This window comes from Drosophila innubila, assembly GCF_004354385.1.
Source record: "Drosophila innubila isolate TH190305 chromosome 3R unlocalized genomic scaffold, UK_Dinn_1.0 2_E_3R, whole genome shotgun sequence".
In the NCBI taxonomy this organism is placed as follows: domain Eukaryota; kingdom Metazoa; phylum Arthropoda; class Insecta; order Diptera; family Drosophilidae; genus Drosophila; species Drosophila innubila.
This window is the reverse complement of record NW_022995380.1, coordinates 29,146,568-29,167,935: the sequence shown is the minus strand read 5'-3', so window position 1 is coordinate 29,167,935 and position 21,368 is coordinate 29,146,568. Positions and strand designations below refer to the sequence as shown.

The 21,368-nt window shown below is 34.9% G+C and overlaps 2 protein-coding genes across 2 annotated transcripts in view; one reads left to right on the top strand and one right to left on the bottom strand.

The window, feature by feature from the left end:
• Window positions 1-417: 417 nt before the first annotated feature.
• On the bottom strand, window positions 418-2,741 carry LOC117791455 (caspase-3). The gene is made up of 4 exons (XM_034631216.1): window positions 2,351-2,741; window positions 2,202-2,284; window positions 1,508-1,754; window positions 418-1,023 (listed from the first exon to the last, which is right to left on the bottom strand). The coding sequence occupies exons 1-4, from the start codon at window positions 2,679-2,681 to the stop codon at window positions 761-763; spliced, it is 924 nt and encodes a 307-aa protein (XP_034487107.1). The 5' UTR covers window positions 2,682-2,741; the 3' UTR covers window positions 418-760.
• A 2,703-nt stretch (window positions 2,742-5,444) lies between these two features.
• The window catches only part of LOC117790185 (collagen alpha chain CG42342), a 105,649-nt gene continuing 89,725 nt past the window's right edge, over window positions 5,445-21,368 (top strand). The window contains exons 1-2 of the mRNA XM_034629511.1: window positions 5,445-5,716; window positions 19,686-20,511. Of these exons, the coding sequence (XP_034485402.1) occupies window positions 20,349-20,511 (163 nt within the window). The 5' untranslated portion in view covers window positions 5,445-5,716; window positions 19,686-20,348. The remainder of the gene's footprint in view (window positions 5,717-19,685; window positions 20,512-21,368) is intronic.

Below are 21,368 nucleotides of genomic sequence, written 5' to 3'. Positions count from 1 at the left end.
AGAACAAACCATGATCAAAATGATATTCCACTTGAAAATCGGGTCCGTTTTGTTCAAGTTATGTCAGCTGGAAGTTGGTCAACTCTTTGACCTTGCAACTTTATCACAAACGTACCGGTACGAGCGTTTCAAACGGAGTCAGAAAAGTAGGACCAAATTTTTTTTTTATAATTTAAGGATTTTAACATTTTTTAAAACTTTATTTTTTCGAATCGCCCAACTCTTTGTGTTATTTTTTCACTTTTATTTTGGTCTCGTTAAATTTTATTCTTTGTATTTTTTTCATTTATTTTGTCAGTAACTGCTCAGACTGCCCTCGTATGGTCGCAGCTAACGCGACTCGCTATCGCTTCCCAAAGGCTTTAAGGCAATTGCAGATAAGTGTGCCAAAGCACGATCGATAGATACACAGATACATAGTTTACAGATACAGATACAAATGTATATTGTACTCGTTGCTACATACACAGATAAAGATACAGATACAGATACAAAAGACAAACGTTATTATTAACACAAATCGTTTTTTTATATGGTATATGAATGTACTCTTTGGGGAACTGACTCAGAGGTTGCCTTAGGTCTTACACTGATAAAAAATGAGCGGTTTCTAAAATAAAGAAGAATTTCACAATCGTGATGTGTTTTCTAATATTACAAATTTTCTGACTCTCAACGCATTTTTTAAATAATTTTAATGAAATTGTAATATTTTTCTTGTCAAAAAAATGCGTTGTTGTTTTTTCTTCAGTGTAGTATCTTAGGTTTTTGGCTTGACACGCAGCTGGAAAGTCTTCGTCAAAGTGGACATGAAGTTGGGCATTTCCTTCATCTGGTTGAGAGCCTCGTTCTTCGTATTTGACTGATACTCGTAGGCGACCTTCCGATTGACAGCGGTCAGCAGCCGAAGTAACTCCGCCCCCTCAGGTTGCCTAGCCTCGTTATTGGCAGCCAGATCAAGGACTCTGCAGAGACTCTGAATAAACCAAGAACCATCATCCACATTGCGGAACGAGAAGAATTCTACAAAAAGAGGAAATTAAAATGAATGAATTAATATTATAGTGGTGAAAATCTTAATATCTTATTCTGTACTGATTTTTACTTTATAATTTCCGTGTTCTCTTCTTCTTCCTTTACCCAGACCTTTGTAATATTGTTTCTTGTATAACTTTTAGGCTTATTATCGGATCGTGTTTAAATTTTCAAGACACCTTGGTATCTACGAAACTAATTACGATGTTAAAACTAAAGATGATTATATTAAAAAAATCAATTATTTCTAATTCGATTTGTAGGGTAAGGGATCGTATCATCTACATACCAAATATGGTGCTGCCAGTTCTTACCATCTCTAAGATATTTTTTTTATTACGGACAGACAGACATAGTTATATTAACTCTATTTCAATATCTAGATTCTACAATATGGGATCGCAAATGAATTTTTCTGCCTGTTACACATATTTCACTCTTCACGAATAAAATAAATGTATTGTAGACTTACTGTCAAAGGTGGAGTAGAAGACCAGCATGTCCGCTGTGCTGGGAATGGCATAAGTCACCGGCTGTGGCTCTGGAGCTGCTGGACCCAGATCCCTGGTCATCACCGAGAAACTAGTGAATTCCACAGCTTTCTCCAAATTTGCACCGCGACAAGCTTGTACGAAGAAGAGCTTTGGTTTGTTCACCAGCGTTTTGCAGCTCTCTCCCAGAAAGGGATTCCAAAGACGATCCACGGGATACGACATGTCCTGAAGAGATTTGAAGGTGAAAATTATTGAAATATATATCGTTCATAAGCATGATATGAATAAATTCAGAATTTGGATTTTCTACAAAAGTTTAAGGATAATCGCTATAAAATTTAAATTGCTTTTAAATCAAAGAAAATGCTCTAATATTCAGAAATATATAGGATTATAGTTTAGACATGTAAAATTTTTATAAAATGACACAATTTAAGAAAATTCACGTTGCTTAAAAAATTTTTTTTTTATATATTTAAAAAAATTAGAACTAAATTTATGAATATCAAATTTTTTTACTTAGGTTAATCTTTATAGAGCTTAAGAATTTTTTTTGCTTATTTCAGGAAAAAATTTTTTTTAATTTATTCAGTAAATTTTTTTAAAATTTTATCAGAATTTTTAATTCATATTTTCAAATTTACAGTCAAAATTTTTGTTGAGTGTATTTACCTTGGCATAGACCTTGCCCTCGGATCCATGTGACATGACGACCAGCGCAAAGCAATCGTTCTGACTGTGATCCTCTCGAGCCACTGCAACACGGAAATAGAATACTCTTATATCATTTATAGATGGAAGAAGTTTCGGGTCTGACTCACCCTCTTTGAGCAAATCGTTGATTTCGGCAAAGGTCAGGTCGTTATAGGGACGCACATCGAATCCGAAACCGAGTAGGGACTGTTGTATATCATCCCGATCCCTTTCGGTGCCCACACGTTGTTTTTGGCCCTTCACCTCCTTGTGATTGAGAATTATGGCGACTCCGGTGCGAGGGCAGTTCTCATAGCTATCCTCGTTGGTGGGACGGGAGATAATGATCCTCTTGAGATCTGCCTCGGAGGTGGGAGTCTTGGCAATTTGCGTTGCATCGGCCTTGTCTTTTTTGTGCTTATTCTTGGTGCCAAACAACGAGAAGTCCGTGTCGTCCATGTCTGACTATCGATCTATGAAACCAAATTGTGACTAATCGCGCTCATTTCTTTTTTTCTAATGGCCAAAGCTTTCAGGTAGAATTGCAGCTACTACCAGCTGCTCTTATCTTATCAATGCAGTGCGTTTTTCTTATCAGTTTTCGGTTAGTTTTTTCTCTCTCTCTCTCGTTTTCTACAACTCTTCGCCTTGCGCAATCCATGTCATTGCACTGTGGGATAATTATAACATTTTTCTGACACTTTTCCATTTTTCACAAGAAAGCAAATCAACAAATTGTGGATGACAACGTTAATGAAAACCGAAAACTTTTTTATTAAATGCCAAAAACTTTATTATAGCGGCTTTAAATTCAGCTGTAATTATGTACAACTTTCATGTGCATTTTTGAATGTAAGAAAAATGGAAAACATTTCCCACAGTGCATTGATAAGACAATTGCAAGGAGAGTTATATTTATTGTCGGGTATTGAAAGATAATAAATTGTGAACAATAATAAAAAAAATTAAAAATTACAAATTCAATGTCAGAAATATTAGAGAATTGACTAAATATATATATTTATTTGCAGTTATTTGAAGATATTAAAATGAGAGTAGTAATTAGTACACTGAATCCATAAAAATGCTTAGAAATATGCAAAAATTGCCAACAGTTAAAGCAAAGTTATTTACATAGTCATTTACTGAAAGATATAAAACTAAGAGCAATAATAAATAAATTGAGTCCCAAATAATCATATATAAATTTAATAGTCAAAGAATGATGAGCACAAAAATGAAAAAATTGCCCACAGTGCCTTGATTAGCCAGTTGCAAGGGAAGTTAAATTTATTGCCGGCAATTGGAAGCTAATAAAATGAGTTTTCTGTTTCACAAGACAATTTGATTTTGACGCCTTCAAAATACAGCATTCCTTACCCTTCCCTCCCCTCCCCCTCCTGTACCCACTCCCCGCTCCTGTCCTCTGTCTGATGTCTGCGCCATGGAAATTGCAAACATCCGCCAGGGTTGTCGTCGTCACGCCACCGTCGTCCTCCTTGGCTATTAATGCGTTTTCTATAATATGCAATACGCATAAAAAAAGTGTAAGCAAAAGTCAAAACGCGTTTAACTTTGCAACGCAATTCAAATTTGGCACGCACACAAAGCAACGGAAACCGGAAATGAGTATGGCACCCAATGGAAGTACCAAAGTGTCTCGCCTGACGGCACACAGTTGCCAAGTGTACCCATTTCAGAGGTGTACCCTTATCACAAGTGTACCCACTGAGTATGGCAACCAATGGGAGTTCTATACTAAGTGTACGTCTTTCAGCGTACCTATTTCACAAGTGTACCCAGTCCGAACATCACACAATGGTATTTCAAAGTGTACCCATTTCACAAGTGTACTCATTTCACAAGTGTACCCAGTCAAGCAATGGGTGAACTGAGCGCACAGTTGGAAGAGCACGAAATTGCGTGGGCGCCAAAGAGAGCATAGACCGGTAAGAGAGCGCTGGCGGTATGCGGAACGTGTGGCAATTGAAACATTGTTGCAAGCATGAAACCAGAGAACAACTATTCCGGCTAATAAATAAACTTGGATATGTAATGGAATGTTTTGATTAGCTTTAATTAATTCTATTTTAAATATTTGAGAATGATATAGCGGTAATTATTGTTGCATGCTCACCATGGAATTTGTTTATTTTATGTGTGTATGAAAGGATAATTAAAGTTATTTTAACCAGATACAATTAATGAATTAATTGTTGGACATTGAATGATTTTCAGAATTTTAAACTCTTAATTATGTGCTTTCTTTTTCTGCGACCGCAGACAAAAATCAAATGTCAGTCGATTGCGATTACGATTGCAATGCAGAGAACACTCCAAATCAGCAGCATCAGTTTCAGCGTCAACGTCAGCGTCAGCGTCAGCTTCAGGCAAGAAGAGAACATAAACACAGCAGCAACAGCAGCCACAACGCACAGTGGAGAAAGATTGTTGAAAGTGGTAACATTTTTATTTTAATTATTTCATATATATTGTTTTATAAGTTTAGTTAAGCCTTTTTTAAATAGACAACTGGAAATAAATAATAATAAATAATAAATACAAAATATCTGGATACGCAAAGAAATAAGTAAATTTTACTAAAGAGTTTTTCTTAACAAATGAAAAGAATACTCTAAATTATAAATTTCTTAAATAAAATGCTTCAATAAGATATTATAATTGGACTAAGAAATTAAATTCAATTAAATTAAATCTAATATGTCTGAATTTGTAAGAAAATACAACATTTTAGTATAGAATATTTTAAATATTAAAAAGAAAATTTCAAATTATAAATTGCTTAACTTAATCCCTGCATATTCTTAAAAGTAGTGTTTTTCACCACTCAAATGCTAGCATGCAAGCCACTGTGCAACGCCGGCAGCGGCAGCAGCAGCGCAACAGCAGCAACAACTTGGTTTCATTTCCAGTTTTCAGTTGCGCGACGACTTGCATTGCGAGCGGACGTGTGAAAACGGGACGGCTGCGAAGCGAGACACAAAATCAACTCAACGAACGTCGAATTATTTGAGTGTGTGTGCGTGAGTAAGTGTGTGTAAGAAGTGTACGTGTAACGCGAATAATTCGCCAAGTATTTTGGGAGTTTATTTCCATTTATTGTTTGTTGTTGCTTTTTGATTAAAAAGGTAAAGAAAGTAAGCAAAGAATACAAGCAAAAGCAAAGCAAAACAAAAACAAAGCTGTAACAAGCAGAAGAAGAAGCAGAAGAAGAAGTGTCAAAGTGTAAAAATTGTTGCTGTTATTACTAGCGGCATTTTGGAAATTAAATTATGTTAAGTGCATAAATTGTGAGATGCAAGAGCAACAACACTATCGACAACAACAACCAGAAAAGTGAAGTGAAACGTTAAGGTGCAAAGAGAGAAAGAGAGAAAATAAAAAAAAGAAGTTGGCAGTTGAAGCTGCAAACAACAACAACAGAATAACAATAGCAACAACAACAGCAACAACACAGAAACATGCATATATATGTAAGTACATGTTTGTACATATAATGAGATGTTTTACCCTTGTCCATGTGGAATGCATGTGGAGTGTGTGTGTGAGTGTGTGCTTTGTATGCAAAACGTGAGCTACAACAACAACAACAACAAATTTTGGGTGGTGGGTTGAGCAAATGACAAAAGCAACGAAATTCAAATCAAAAGCAGCGCCAACCAACAAAAAGTTGAAAAACACAAACAAAAAACAAAACAACAACAAAAATTCATAGCTCACTTTTAGGCGAATATCCGAAGCCCAAAAAAAAAAGTGAATCAAATGGTAGATGAAATTCTGGCATTGAAATTCTGCCAACGTCACAGTCACAGTCACAGTTTGAGTTTTAAGCCAAGTTAAAAGAACAACAAAAACAACAACAAGTGCAAGGACATTGCCGTTTAAAGTTAAGTCACTGCGACCGGTATTTCATGAAAATTCCAAATATTTTTGTACGAATTCCAAAAAAAAAATCCAGGGACATGAAATATTAGGATTATAATCAAAATAATAATTTTTAAATGCATCTCAAGCGATTTTAAACAATTTTCCTAAAAACTTTAAAATAAAATGCATGAAAAGTTTAGAACACAATTTAACGAAACCAAAAAGAAAATAAGGAAGCAATGTATACACAATTCAAATCAGAAAAATATTCGTAACAATTAAAAAATATTTAAATTAAAAAAATTAGGATTAACTAGCTTTGATATAATTTTGACTGCGGTTGAATTTTCTTTGATATTTGTTTAAATTTGTATATTTCATGGTGTGAAGTAAAAATCTATTGTTTTATTTTCCAAAATTTACAATACAAAACTGTCTCAATTGATTTTAGAAGACTCACAAAATATGGTTCAAAAAAATATTTTGCTAAAATATTAACCAAGTTATTCAATAGTAGTTGAAAGGTCCACAATACTTTATAAATTTCACGATTTCTATTTAAATAATTTTTTAAGTGGTCTTAATTTTTGCCTTTCCATTCAAATTTTCTCTTATTACAACTTCCTAATTTGGTTTTCCTGACCTTAATTTCTAATTACGAGTATCCTAGTTGGATGTTCTTAATTTTTCTCTCTCAATTGTATGCAGTTTCTTATTAATGTCTAACTACAGAACACATATTTTAAATGTATAAATATTAATGTTAAATTTACAAATATTTCACAGGTATAATTCAACTGCAATATGAAAAAGCAGTCCTTTGCATTATTTATCAAAGTTCTTAAGCATCAGCTGTTTTTTATTTGATATGTTGCTTATGCTTCCACTTGTATTCTCCTCTTCTTCTCATCATTTCTGTCTTTTTCTATGCCATCTGGTTACCTGTAAATTGAGTTGATAGCGCAAATCTAATGAACTCCAACACAGTGCCCCTTCAATTACTGAACGCACCTCGCTCAACAAATATTTAACATACTTTATGACAAGTCCCAGTTGACCAGAAGCATCCCAGAAGTATCCCAGAAGTATCCCAGAATTTCCCAGCTAGACAGGTGGGCGGGAAAAGGCTGCATGGGCGGGACGAGGCTGGTCCCAGAGGCGGACAAGTTAGGTGTAAAGTCTGTCAGTTGCCTGGCAAAAATATTTATTTATGTTGAACGTTGTATACTGTACACCCAGAGAAATGACTCATGGTAAAAATATATATAATCATATTACATTAAAGGACAAAAATTATGTTTATATAAACGAAACTTGGATTTAAGTGAAACAGTACTTAAATGTCAATATTTGTAGAAATATGATCAGTCAGTGAGTGAGGACAAAGAGTTTTATATACAGACAGTAATGCCAAATTGACACCAAACACTTCAAATTAAACTTGTCATATCTAGTTTACCATTTAAAGTATTCGCAAAATGTATACAAATAAAATAGGCTTCATATTATATTAAGTTTTCATATTCAACTGAAAATCAAAGCATTTTTTTGTTGCCTTAATAATTTGGTAAATGTATTTAAATGAAATATTTTTGATATTCAAATTTAATTTCTCAAACGCTTCTAGCTTGACTAAAAATTTTAATATTTACTTTTTTTTTAATTATGCCTCTAAAATTTAATATTGATATCTTTTAAATAAACTAGAACATATTTATGAATAACAAAGTTCATGGTTTAATTTAATTGTTTCGTAATTAGTAAACTTTGTAAATGAAGTGTGTAAATATTTTAATTGTGCAGCATTTTTCTCTGCGTGTATTTTATTTATGTTGTATGTTGAATGGGGAATGTGGAGTGTGGAATGCTGAATGTTGCTTGTTGGCCCAAAGGTTGTGCTTTTTGCCACGACGTCGTCGCCGTCGACCCTTTCATTCTCCCCGGGGGCAATTGGCCCGACAGCCGGATTTGCTTTTCGACTTTTTTATGAACTTTACTTTTTTTTTATTATTATTATTATTAAATATGCAAGCTTTTTGCTGCCTTGATAACCGACTGATAAGAAGAAAAGGGAAGGGCAGGAGAAGGGGGTGGGATCTGCTTTGATGTTGTTTTGCCACCAAACTGAAAAACAGATGCGGGTGGCAGGCAAACAAGCATTAATTGTGACTGTAAATGGCGTGAAATGCTTGAATGAATGAATGAATGAATCCGAGTACTCAGTCAGCTTCAAATGAGTGTGCGAGTGCGAGTATGAATGACAGTCAAGTAGAAGCAACTGAAAATTGCGTTAAGTGGCAGCAGCAGCAGCAGCAACATCGGCAACATCAGCGACAATTTTGATGAACTTAACAAAACACTTGACAGCAACGCTGACAGGGCGCAAGGGGGGAGGGGAAAGAGTGGAAGGGGGAGGAGTGCGGCAAGTGGAAAGTTGGGGAAGTGCCCGAAAGTGAGCAGAGTCCATGCAATGAACGAAATTATGACGCTAAATTGAACACGAAACGACCATCGAGCCAAAGAGCAGCATCGAATCCATGAACTAAAGTACAGTGGAAACAAATGCCATATTTACTACTTAAATTTAATATTTTTCAAAGTAATAAAGATATCGTCTGTCTGATTTATCCGTTATTATTTTGCAAATTATTAAATCTTTTTTAAAGCAATTTTTATTTAATTTCTTAAAATAAAAAACATATAAAATAAAACAAAAAACATTTTAAATGGAGTAACAGGTGTTTAAATATCCTAAAATATTATATAGCACGAATAAACAATTTAATATCGTACGTCACAAAATTGGATTTTTGGGCATGAAAAGACTTTCAATACTAGACTTTTACCTCAACGAATTTTTTTTTTAAGTAAGCATATCTAGTCATTTTTCGCCACTGTGCAACGCATAGAAAAGGGGGTTACAACCCCCTCCTCAGAGCGCACATTTAACGCGCGAATGAATCAACAACAACAACAACCACAGCAATAAGAACAACAACAACAGGAACAACAACAACATCAGTAATCAAAAGGGGGTTGGAACTGGGCAGTTGCTTTCTCAGCCTGAAGTTGGCTTGGGGAAGCAACGAGCCATTGTTGCGGGTGTTGATAAAAGCAACAACAACAACAACGACAACAACAACCACAGGAACAACAGCAACAACCACAGGAACAACAAGAACAACAGCCGCTGGCAAACAGTTGAACATAACAATAAAAGTCATAATAATAATAGTCAGAGAAATACGGAAATGATTTTTTGGGCAGCCAGAGAGAGAGAGAGAGAGAAAGAGAAAGAGAGAGAGAGTAGCTTAATAAAAAAAAATAAAGAGGGTTGAGCTTCACACGGCTGTGGAATAGAACTTGCAACGGGCTTAGGGATCACAATCTGCCGCTTAATAGTTACTTGCCACCGCAAAAAGCGGAAGGTGAAAATTAAGAAATTAGCGTGCAAAATGGGGGACAGTTGGGAGAGCTGGGAGCTAGATGCTCACAAATTGCCAGCCGCCGCTCACTTTAACTTAATTATATAATTTGCCACATGCAGCTGAAGGAAAGAGTGAGCTAAAAATAGTGTGCTAGACAGAGTAAGAAAAGAGTGAAAAAGGCATAGGACATTAATAAAAGACAGACATAGAGATAGGAGAGGGAGAGAGAGAGAGAAGGAGAAGGAGAGAGAGAAGGAGATTTTTCTGCTGCGCATTGCAAATTAAATGAGCTGAATGCATTTAAGGCTTAAGAGCCGCCACTGGCGGTTGCCGCAAATCACGGCTTAGCTTGCCACACGGCGGCAGAGACGCTGTCTTAAGTGAGTCAGCCGTCAGACGAGGCAGTCAACCAGACTGAAAGACAGACGGACAGACGGACAGACAGACAGCCAGTTAGGAGCTAGCAAAGCAGTAAAAACCAAGTATATGTAATCCTCAAACCACAAAGCAATTATGCAGCACCACAGAGACGAGACGAGAGAAGAGAGGAGAAGAGTGAAGAGAGGAGAGAAGAGACAAGAGACGACATCTTGTCAACCGCTGAAAAATTGCACTTGTACTGTGGTCAGGGAGGAACAGGGACAGGAACAGAAACAGCTACAGTTGCGACATGTTGCAGGCTGTAAATTACTTAAAGGCCAGGCCAAAATACTGAATAAAGCGGTTTTAAATATCACAGTAAATCCCAGACATTTGTCAGTCCATTTCTCACTGTCTACCTGCTTTGACTAAGCCTAGATTATGACCTTAAATGAAGAACAAACAAACACACATGTTCTACAAATTAGATGCCTGTATTATTGAGTGAATTTGTGTAGAAATTCAACTGAATTCCGATCAGTCGTTTAATATTTACATGGACAACAAGCTTAGGATGAGAGTCGAATATAATTGAGTTTGAATTTTAATCTTCTCCAAGCTTATTTATATTAAACAGAGCAAAGATTTAAATAATACAGCTTGATACTTCATTTTGTTTCGGAAAAAATATGAGTAAATTTACATATATTTTTTGAGTTTGTCAAAAACTAAAGAAATTTTCTAAATATTCGATTAAAAAGTAATTAGTCTCTCAATTAAATGTAGTGCTATATTTCTAATATGAAAATATGTTTAGAAATATTTGGAAAATTCAATTAAAGCAATCTCTAAATTGTGGAAATTGAAAGCAGCCGAAAGTTTCCCAAAAATGTACGAAGTCTTTGGAGATTTTTGGTGGATTTGGATTTGTGTGGCATTCCTGATATAAAAAATTTGAAATAAATTTACTGCTGGCATAAAATATGACAATAATAATAGGTTTTAATAAAATTTTTGGTTTTTGTGTTGAGTCTAAAAATATGTTAGAAAATTCAATCCGAATATAGCAGAAGCAATGACGCTCATCAAAATTTCATAACATTTGTGAAACATATTTAAAAATCATAGATATTTTAATTTGATATGAAAGCAGTTTCTTTTCTGCTTTCCATATTTTCTGTTATTTTTATCTGCTGTTTGAGCTTAAAATGAGGAAACACAAATTGATGAGCTGCTTTAGAGACTTTAAAGCAAACAGACCGCTTAACCACAGTCGCATTCAGGCCACTTTCCCATGTGTCCTTGCTCTCCTGTCAATGCTCAGTTGCTGCTGTTTACATTGCTTGCCCTTTTGCAGCTTGCCACAGTTTGTGGCACTCACACACACACACACATATGTCAGACGAGTCCTGTGCAAGTTGTGGCTGTGCTTCAATTTGCGCCTAAGCCTCTGGCAAAGCACAAAGGAGAGTCGAGTGAAAGGAATTGCCGCTTACTTGCTGGTGCACAGTGTTGCCAGCATTGCAACAGAAAAAATACGTAATATAATAAAAAATAACAGCTGGAAATATCTAAAAAAAATTATAAAACTGCCAAGAAAATTGCTAAAAATTTGAAAGAAAATTTAAGTTAAAGAAAATTTAAGTTGTTTAATAGAAATCTTTTTTTGATCTTATTTATTGTAAGCAACAACGATTTTTCGTCGATATCAAAGATTTAACTGACAGAATCTTTATATTTGTTGAATTATAAAATCCTTGTTAATGTGTTTTTGAAGCCACACATTCCACTGTGTTTATTAAAATTTCTGAGAAATGTTGAATTTTAAAAATTTTAAAAATTATATCTATGCATATAAAACTCTTTGTCCTGACTGACTTACTGAATAATGATTGTGGAGTCCAAGCGTTAGGAGCTAGGAAGCTAAAATTATTCACAAAATAGCTTTTAATGTCAAGAAATATGTTTTTTTTTTTTTTTCGTTTTTTCGTCCTTGAATTTGTTCACTCGGCTGAATACACATTTAACCCCTGAATTTGACCTAGACAGACTCCTTATTCTTAAGGTAAATTGCGTTGAGAAGGCGAATGGATTTATGTTTAGGCATTTTTGCGTTTTAAAAACGCTGTTCAATATTTTGCAGTAACAAAATTTAAAAAAAAAAATAATTTCCTTCATTATTATATGCTAATACCTTAATTAAAGTTTTTTTGGATTCTCGTAACATGTTTAGAACAGTGAATCTATTGGTTTTTTAAGATTCTTATCTGACAATCTTAAAAATTAGTTGAATAACTTTTTGAAATAGCCAGATTTCTATCTTTTATAAGCTTTAGCTAAGTCTAGCTATAAATTGGCTGAAATGACAACACTGCTGCGGTGTTGCAGCCCTTTGGTCAGTGGTCAGTTCTACCCTGGGGACGACCTTTCAGCGGGAGGTCGCGGATTAACATTTGTTGGCCGGACTCGACTCGGCTCGACTGGATTCATTCATAAAAAGGCACGCAATTCAACTTGAGCCTGTGTCTGGTGTCCACTCCAAGTGCAAGGTTGCAAGGTTGCATGTCTCACCGCCGACGCCGACGCTGCTGCTGCTGCTGACGTTGACGTTGACGTCGCCGTCGACGCTTGCGGTTACAAGTTTTATGAAGTTGCTCTTTTTCCCGGGTCTCCCTCTCTCTTCCTCTCTCTTTGTCTCCCTCTGAGCTTTTGTGCAGTTAAGTGCTTAGTTGCGTGTAACTTTACACTGTTTAACAAACTCGCTTACCGCACCACGGGGAGGGCGGTGGTGGTTAGGGGCGTGGCTGTGGCCACCTTTGACTAAGTGTTGCACTCTGCCTCCTGTGTTGCAGGTGCAAATATGAGTAGAGCGAGTCGAACAAACAGCAAGGATAATGCTGAAACTATGTAACCACTCCATCTCCCTCTCTTTCTCCCACACTTTCGCTCTCTCTCTCTCTCTCTCGCTCTCTGTCTGTCTTGACTGCTTTTATAACTGTTTAACTGGCTTCCGCAAACTTCGTTAAGCTTCACACACGTGTGTGTGTGTGTGGGTGTGTGTGAAAGTGGTAAATTGTTGCTGACAAATCCAAGGTTAATTTCCATTTACTTAGCTGCAGATCCGTTAAAAACATAACAAGACCTTGTACCAAATACACAGTTTAAAAAATATTTTTCTTCTTTTATTTAAGATTTATTAACGTTCTAAAATAGAAGTTTTCCAAAATATGTGCCTTTAAATATAGTTTTAAAATTCCTATATGAGGAATATCCAAACAAAATACGCATAAACTATATTCAGTGGTGAATTTTAACTTAAATCTGCCTCAACTAACAAAAATAATTCAAGAATATTATAATTATAATTGCGATTGGTTTAACTATCTCAGGGACATAAATAGGTTTTTTTTTTTAAATTAAATGATTTGGCCCAAAAAAAAAATGAAGTCCAAGTTCGTAATCTACGTTCAATTAAACGATCTTTTTACCAAGAAATCAAAGTTCTAAAACCTCTTTTTGACTTAAAAAATGTATTTTATTTGAAATTATCTTCATATTATTATTAGCTTATAGCATTTAGTGATTTTAATCTGAAACTGACAAGATTGGTATTAAAACTCGTGTTGGGACTATGACTTTTCAAATTTCAAGGACCATGTGTATATGCTAGACTTATGTATGTATTAATTTTGCTAAGGTAATTGAAATAAAAGTTAATGGTCTTTATCACTGCGGACTGCACATCGTGCTAGTGACGAAATTAACTAGTAACTTGTATGTTCAAAGAAGCTCACCCTTTTTGAGCACAGTGCACAGTGCCAATTTTCGTTTTTTTTTTATTATTTATATTTTTATTTAAAATTTTTATATTAAACTCAATTTTATTCGTCACAAAATTAGATATTAGAAATTTTGGGGCCAGAAATTGCTTTTGTAACTAGACTTTTACCTCGTGTGTAGGTTTTTTTGTGAGATTCTATTTGTATTATACTAAATAAGTCATTTTAAAGTCAAGTGATGCTGTGCATTTATTTTGATTAAGAGTAAATATGTATGTATACGATATGCTTTCCTTAATGTAAGTATTATATTTACATACTTATGTTTTCTTCTTGGTTGTGCTAATGGCAAAGTTTTTTACCCGAACTAGAAACGAAATGTAAGGGAAAAAACTGATACTTAAACATATATATGTACATTATGTATAAGCAGTTGCTGACGATGCTGTTGCTGCTGCTGCTGTTGCAATTTTTTGCATCAGCAATAAGGAAAACACACACACATACAATGTTGTGTTTGCTTGTTCTGAGCAGTCAATGGGCGGGGGAAAAGAAGAAGAAGAGGGGGCCTTGAGATGGCGACTCTAACAGTTGGTAAACAAAAGCAAACATTGCATGCCAAAAATTCCGGAAATTTTTAAAAGTCACAACATGTGTAAGCGGGATTTTACACACACACATGGAGTCTATTGTTGCAAGTAGGTGCGCAAGATGCTGAAGACCCTCTCCACTCCCACCCACTCTCCTTCCGTTCTTCTGCTCGAGTCTTAAGTGCTAAATTGAAATTCCGAAATTAAGTAATTTTCCCCAAGGGCAAGTTCTAGAGCGTGGGCGTGGTGACAGTGTTGTAAAACAACGCACATAAAACTACAATGACGACGAGAGTAACAACAAGAACAACAACAACACGAACAACAACAACAACAACGACAAGAATGAATAGCACTAATAGTATGTATGAAGTTGGCTCATAAAAACCCCTAGAAAGTGGCAGCAACATCGCAACCACAGGCAACCACCGCATCCACAACATCTTTTCGAGCAGCCACAGCCAAACAAGCTGTAAAAATTATAAGGAAATGGCAAGAACATAAACAACAACAACAACAACAACAGCAACAGCAACAACTGGAGCCACAGTTTGTTAGACATGGCAAAAAGAAACTCAAGATTGGACGAGTTCAAGTGAGCAACATCATTTACCCATAAACCAACGAGGTCACAAAAATGTTATAGATCTTTTAACTAAAGAGATGAAGAAAGACAAAAAAAGACTATAATTATTTTACTATGCTTGGATGATGCATTTGTAGATTAATTCCTTGAGCATAATCCAGTTGAGAAACTCTATTTATTTCTAAACTTTTGCTTAGAATTTAAAGGAGGATGTTAGAAATTAAAAAGAGTAGACAATGAAAAAAGTAAAAAAAAAAATGAGTAATTCCCTCATATTAACAAACTGTTGCTTATAGCAGTTGTAGATTTGTTTCTGAGGATAATTTACTTGAGTTATGTACTTTATCTATAGCTACTTAAAAAAGAAAATCAAAATATACAGAGAGTGGATAAATTGTAAAAAGATTTAAAAGACATATGAATGTGAATTATGAAATAAAATTCTAAGGGATTCTTTACAGAAAAAGTTCGAAGAGATGGAGAGTGAAGTATAAGAAAAGAGTATGAGCAAATAATGAGTAAATTATGTTTAAAATTTAGATTAGGTAGATTTTATTATTGGGATGATTTAGTTGAGTTTCTTGATCATTTAGTAATCAGCACTTTAGGATTCAAAAAGACAGATTTATAATTTTTCTTTGTATATAACTTGTCAGACAAATTCCTTGAAGATTTTTTGACATATTTTAGCAACGTGAAAACTTTTTTTAAGAGAAAACGTTGTCGTCTTAGATTAAAAAATTAGATTAAAAAAGTCAGCACTTTATGATTTAAAAAGACAGATTTATGATTTTCCTATGTATATATCTTGTCAGGCAAATTTCTTGAAGATTTCTTGACTTACTTTAGCTATGTGCAAACCTTTTTTTAAGAGAAAACTAGAAGAAATGTTCTAAGAAAAAAAAATCTAAATTGTAAATGATATTGAGCATAAGTTTGGCTGCAGTAAACATAAACCTTATTTTTACCATTTTTGCCCATCGCTTTTTCAATTTTGGCGATGAAGCAGCAAGAAATTCTGGGCGAGAATTGGCAGCAGCACTCTGTGTTGGGTGGATTGGATGGACTGGGTCGATTTGTGGGTGGTGCGAGGTAATAGTCGTACTTCCAAGACTGGCAGGCAAAAAAAAAAGAAGAAAACTTAAACACTGCTTGCATTTTTCATATGACGCGACAACTATTTATTACCTACCCCCGGTCCAAATTCTTGCCCCTAAGGCCTTTCAGGGATTGTCGACTTTGTAGCCCGAAGATGTTGAGCGTCTTTTCATCATTGTTGTTGTTGTTGTTGGGCTGTAGATGTGATATGACCGGTGGTTGTTGTTGCTGCTGAGGATGATGATGATGATGAAGAATGCGCATGTGTTGCTAACGGCCCGATTATTTTTATTGTTTATTTGCTTTGATTTTGGCCTCGTGTTATGTTCAATGTGTGCTGTTTCTGTTTCTTTCATGTTTTTATTTTTCTTCCACCGGCTGACCATCATCTAGTGTGTGTGTGTGTGTGTGTGTATTGGGTGTGTTTTGGGTGTGTGTATATTGCTTTGCGCATTTGTGCGTAACGAATAAATTTAGCAAAATAAATAAGGACAATAATCCTTTTGAATGCATTGCAATTGAGCTTTTTACAGCCATTGGTTGCCCTTTAGTTGGGTTTGCTTTGCTTTCTGCTTTTCAAACACAAACAAAGCGCTGGTCAAGCTGCCCGACTGTTAAGAGCACAGTACTTGTATAGCCTCCCCAAAAAATATTTATCAAAAAAATACTATCAAAAAAAAAAATAAATAAAAATAGGTAGCAATAAATTATTATCAAAAATATACTTTAAAAAAATTATAAAAAATGGCTGTTTACCTTTGGTTTGAATTCGGGCTAAACTCTTTTCAGTTTAAAATCAAACGAATACTTAAAAATTAACTTAAATTTGTTAAGTTTCTTATTGTAACATTTGTTTGCTTTTCTTTTCTTTAAATAAAAATGTAATATAATAAATAAAATACGAGTATATACTAGAATAATTTACATTTTTATAATAAAAATATTCTTATTTTAAATCAGTAAACAAACAAAAAAAAAAAAAAAAAAACGTAAAAAAAGAAAAGAAAAAAAATTGAAGAAGCAAGAAATTATAAATGAGCAAATAAACTAAAAAGTTGTAGAATTTGCAAAAAACATAAAAATTTAAGCTTTATGGAGTATTAACACAAAATTTGGTTTTCCCAATTTGTTTAGTCTTTGAGATGTTTGACATTTTCTTAAGCCCATAAATCCATGTGACTTTTAAATACTGGGCTAGTACACACATATAGGGAGTGTGTGTATGTGTGTACGTGCAGCACTTAACTCAACATTGTGCTCAGTTTGAAGAGCCTGACTCTTAGGTGGCATTCAATTGGCCCAGTGGACCTCGTCTGGGCTAATGCCATTTCTATTTTGCCTTGATTTGCATTTCAATTGGAAATCAAATTTTTCAATTGCCAGCTGGACACATATACACATGTGTACTCACACACACACACACATGTGCTTTCTCTCGCCCTCTCTCGCCCTCTCTCGCCCTCTCTCTCTCTCTCTCTATATCATGACCGACAGCATAATTGAATTTGTGCGCACAAAAATTCATAGCATACTTTTTAGCGTCTGCTGTGGAAACGGATCGCATGTAATTGACAAAAGCTGCGCGCCAAGCTGTTGAAATTTCGAAATCAATTTATTTATATTGAGTTAGCATCAAAAAGCATTAACCTTTTGCTTCCTCCGACCGTACTTTCCCAGTGCAGTGTCAGCAAAAGCCAAAGCCAAAGCAAAAACTCATTCAGACTTTTCACTAGCTAAATGAAACTGACTGTCTATCAGTCTGTCCGTCTGTCTGTCCGTCTGTCTGGCTGTCTGTCTGTTGGCTTGACTCGCTCTTATTTGTTAAATTAAAAGCTTCATTGCCTTCCAGTTGTTGTCCATCGTTATTGGCATTATTGGCTTCACAGCGCACAAGACTTTCAATTAGTTTTATTAGGGTGTACCAAACATTCCATTGACTTGCACCCGATCCATGCCCCAAGCTAATACGACTACTCATTGTTGTTGCTGTTGTTGTTGCTCGCTTGTCTTTTTATAAAATTGGCCTTTTGACTTTTATGCTCAATTTTCTGTATTGTGGTTGCGGTGGTGCAGAGTGTGGTTCGCTTTTCATACGATTGTTTTCGAGTTTTATGAGCGAATTTCTGTCTTATTGTTGCCGCATGATTGCGCAACACTCACACACACACACACACACATACACACAGTGTATAATCCACAATGATGTACTCTTAATAATGGCCTTTTGAATTAAGATATTTAATAGTTCTTTTTCTTTACTGCTCTGGCTGAGAGCAGAGGCCATTGTTAAAGCTATGACCTATGAACTTTTCCAGAAATTATTTTGTAAGACCCGCGGCTTTGCTCTCATGTAATTATTTGAAATAAAATATATCAATTTTATAAATATTTCTATCCAAATTGTAGCTTTCTAGCTCTTACCGTTTTGGGCTGTACTAAAATTGTCGATATTTATTCACTTGCAGGTCTGCTTTTTTTTAGAAAAATTTCTACGTATTAAGCCATGCGACCTTCAGAATCTACTGTAAAAATTTAAGGCTTCTAGCTCTTACAGTATAGGCTGTACTCTAAATATAATTACTGATATGATAGTTATTAGTGTCTAGTTAAAGAACAAAATTTTAAATATTTTAATTTATTATTATTATTATTTAATAAGTAATTCGTCATATTTATTTTTATTTATTTTATTATTAGAATGGTTCTTAAAGTGCATATTACTTTGGTAATTTCTTTCTTCAGTTTCGCTCGAGAATATTTACACTTTCTGGCTTTAATATTGTCTGTTTGGGTCCAAAAAAACATTCGCTACAATGTTTCACCCAATTGAACTGAAGTCTGCAAATGTTTTTGACACGTCAACTCTGTCGGTCAAATACTTTCAGTGCCTCTCAATAGCATCTGCTTTTCATCGTTGTTTTCTCAGTTGTTGCTGAAGTAGCTAAAAAAAAAGTTTTGTGAACAACTTGAGGTAGGAGTTGTTGTTGTTGTTATGTTGTTGTTGTTGTTGTTGTGAGACTCTAAACACGGCTGGCTGAACTTAAACCGAAGTTAGCGCCCAGTAGACCCAGTCACCAGTCACTAGGCACTAGTCACCAGTCAGTGCAAGGATGTCAACTATTCGTACTTGTAACCTGCTTCATTATTGAAAATGTGTCGACAGGGTCCAGTTGCCATAATTCAAGCATGGCCAATGCGGCAAACGCCTGCACCGATTTCTGTGAAAAACCGACAAACTTTTACCCATCTAAACTTTTTAGCCCAGCTTACAAATTTTACAGGGGCTTATGGGTTTGTGACAATGTCTGTTCTCAAAGTTTTGAACACTTTTTCTTGTATTCAATATTGTTGCAAGTTATTTATATATTTATTTGTTGACAGGCTATAAGCTATAAAGTACATTTAAATTATATATACAAATAAAGTTAATTAAAAATGTATTTTAAGTAAAATCTATTTAATAAATTTGTTTTTCTACTTGCCTTAAAACAATCAAAAATAATAAAAATAAATAAAAGCAATGTATTTTAAATTTAATTACTTTTTGCTTTTATTTTAATATTTTTTAATTTTGTATTTTGTTAATGGTAATAAAATCGAATAGCTGCAGAGATACGGTTACTGGGCATCTAACTGTCGAGCAGCTCCACTATCATTCTTATTTGTTTTTTTTCTTTCACTTTTTAACTTGTTCACTTTTTCACTTTACTCTTTCCTTTTCTATTTTGTTGCAGCGAAAAGCGCTCGAGAACTAAATAAGTTGCAATGTGAAGAGCGGCCCTAAAACAAGTGAAAATCGTGCAAAAAAAAATACAGTGAAAAGTAACAAGTAAAAAGTGCAGGGAAAACTTGTCAAGGAGCCCAGAAGGCAGCCCAGAAGCAGAAGAAGAAGCAGAAGCAGCTGCTGTGACGATTGACAAGACAAAAACAAGAGTAGAAACAAAGACAAAGCCACAGCGGCAAGTGGCAAGAGTTTGACAAGTGGCACAAGTGGCAACCGAAAAGCACGCAGCTACTTTTTCAACCCAAAACCTCCTTCTTCTTCCCCTTTTGCGACTCCCCTAAAATCTCCTGCAGTTTGCAGTCCATGGTCGCGTAGCTTTTGTATGCGGCTCACATGCCGTGGCCAGAAGAACAAGAAGCACAAGCTGAATAAGCCAAGAGAAAATCATCAACAAGCAGAACAATGTGCTGGCCAAATACCGCAACGAAATAGAGCATCGACAAGGCCAAAATAAAGAAAAATATATATACATTTAAAATAAAAGGAGCAGCAGATGTGTTGCTGTGATGCCACAAGGACGCACTTAAGTACAGCAAAAGCAGCAGCAAAATCAGCAGGAATCTACACAGCATTTGCCTAGAGCAGAAGACAGAAGACAGTCTTCAATTGCAGCATGCGAAAACACAAAGTGCCGCACAGCGGCGACACCAACAGTCCAAGGACAACGCCAACAACCACAACAACAACACCAATAAGAGGACAACAGGGCAACAACGAGACAACAAACACAACAGCAGCGAGCAGGACAAACCAGAGAACAACAACATCCACAACAGGTATATTAAACAAATTCCGAAAGCTTCTGTAGATGCACAAAAAAAAAAAATTAAAATCTAAGAATACAGGAAAAATTTTTTTTAACGAAATTAATTAAATTTGAATGCAGTTATAATTAAGAGCCCAAACCATGAACAAAATGACATTCCGTTTAAAAATATGTCTATTTTTGACAAAGTTATGTCTGTTCGAAGTTGGTGACACTTTGCGACCTAACAACTTTACAAGTCAAAATTTTTGTTCAATTTCCCATGATTTTTTACCAAAAAATGAAATGCCCCAGAATCAAGTTTTAGGTGTTGTTTTATACTTATTACGATATAAGGAGTTGATTAAAAGTGAAAGCTTGAGATTTAAAATTTAGAATTTTTAAAATATCAAAGGGGGGACCCTATGCCTTAAAATCGCATTCTGGCTGGAGTAGTCAAAAAAAAAAAAATTTTCATTATGACTAAAATTTGAATGCAGAATCAATTTGGGAGCCAAATCATGATCAAAATGATATTCCGCTTTAAAATTAGTTCGGATTTGACAAAGTTATGGAAGTTTGAAGTTGGTCGATTCTAGCAACTTTACAAGTAAAAATTTTTGTTCAATTTACCAGGATTTTTTACTGAAAAATCAAACGTCCCAGAATGAAATTTAAATTAAAAATTAAATTAAAGTGTTGTTTTGTACTATGTTATTACGGTATTAGAAGTTGATTTATAAAATTCCAAAGGGGGTATTACTGGCATTACTTTTAGAGTGAAAAAGTATATTTAAAGAAACTAATTAAATTTATATACAGAATGAACTTAGAGGGAAAAACTTAAACAAAATAACATTCCTTTTGAAAATTTTGTTATTCTGATCG

Bases quoted from the DNA above. Each gene is read 5' to 3' on its own strand.
- LOC117791455 (XM_034631216.1), bottom strand. From the start codon at position 2,681: ATGGACGACACGGACTTCTCGTTGTTTGGCACCAAGAATAAGCACAAA. The intron at 2,285-2,350 runs GTGAGTCAGACC...TCCGTGTTGCAG, and splicing joins CAACGATTTGCTCAAAGAGG to TGGCTCGAGAGGATCACAGT. The intron at 1,755-2,201 runs GTAAATACACTC...AAATCTCTTCAG, and splicing joins AGGGCAAGGTCTATGCCAAG to GACATGTCGTATCCCGTGGA.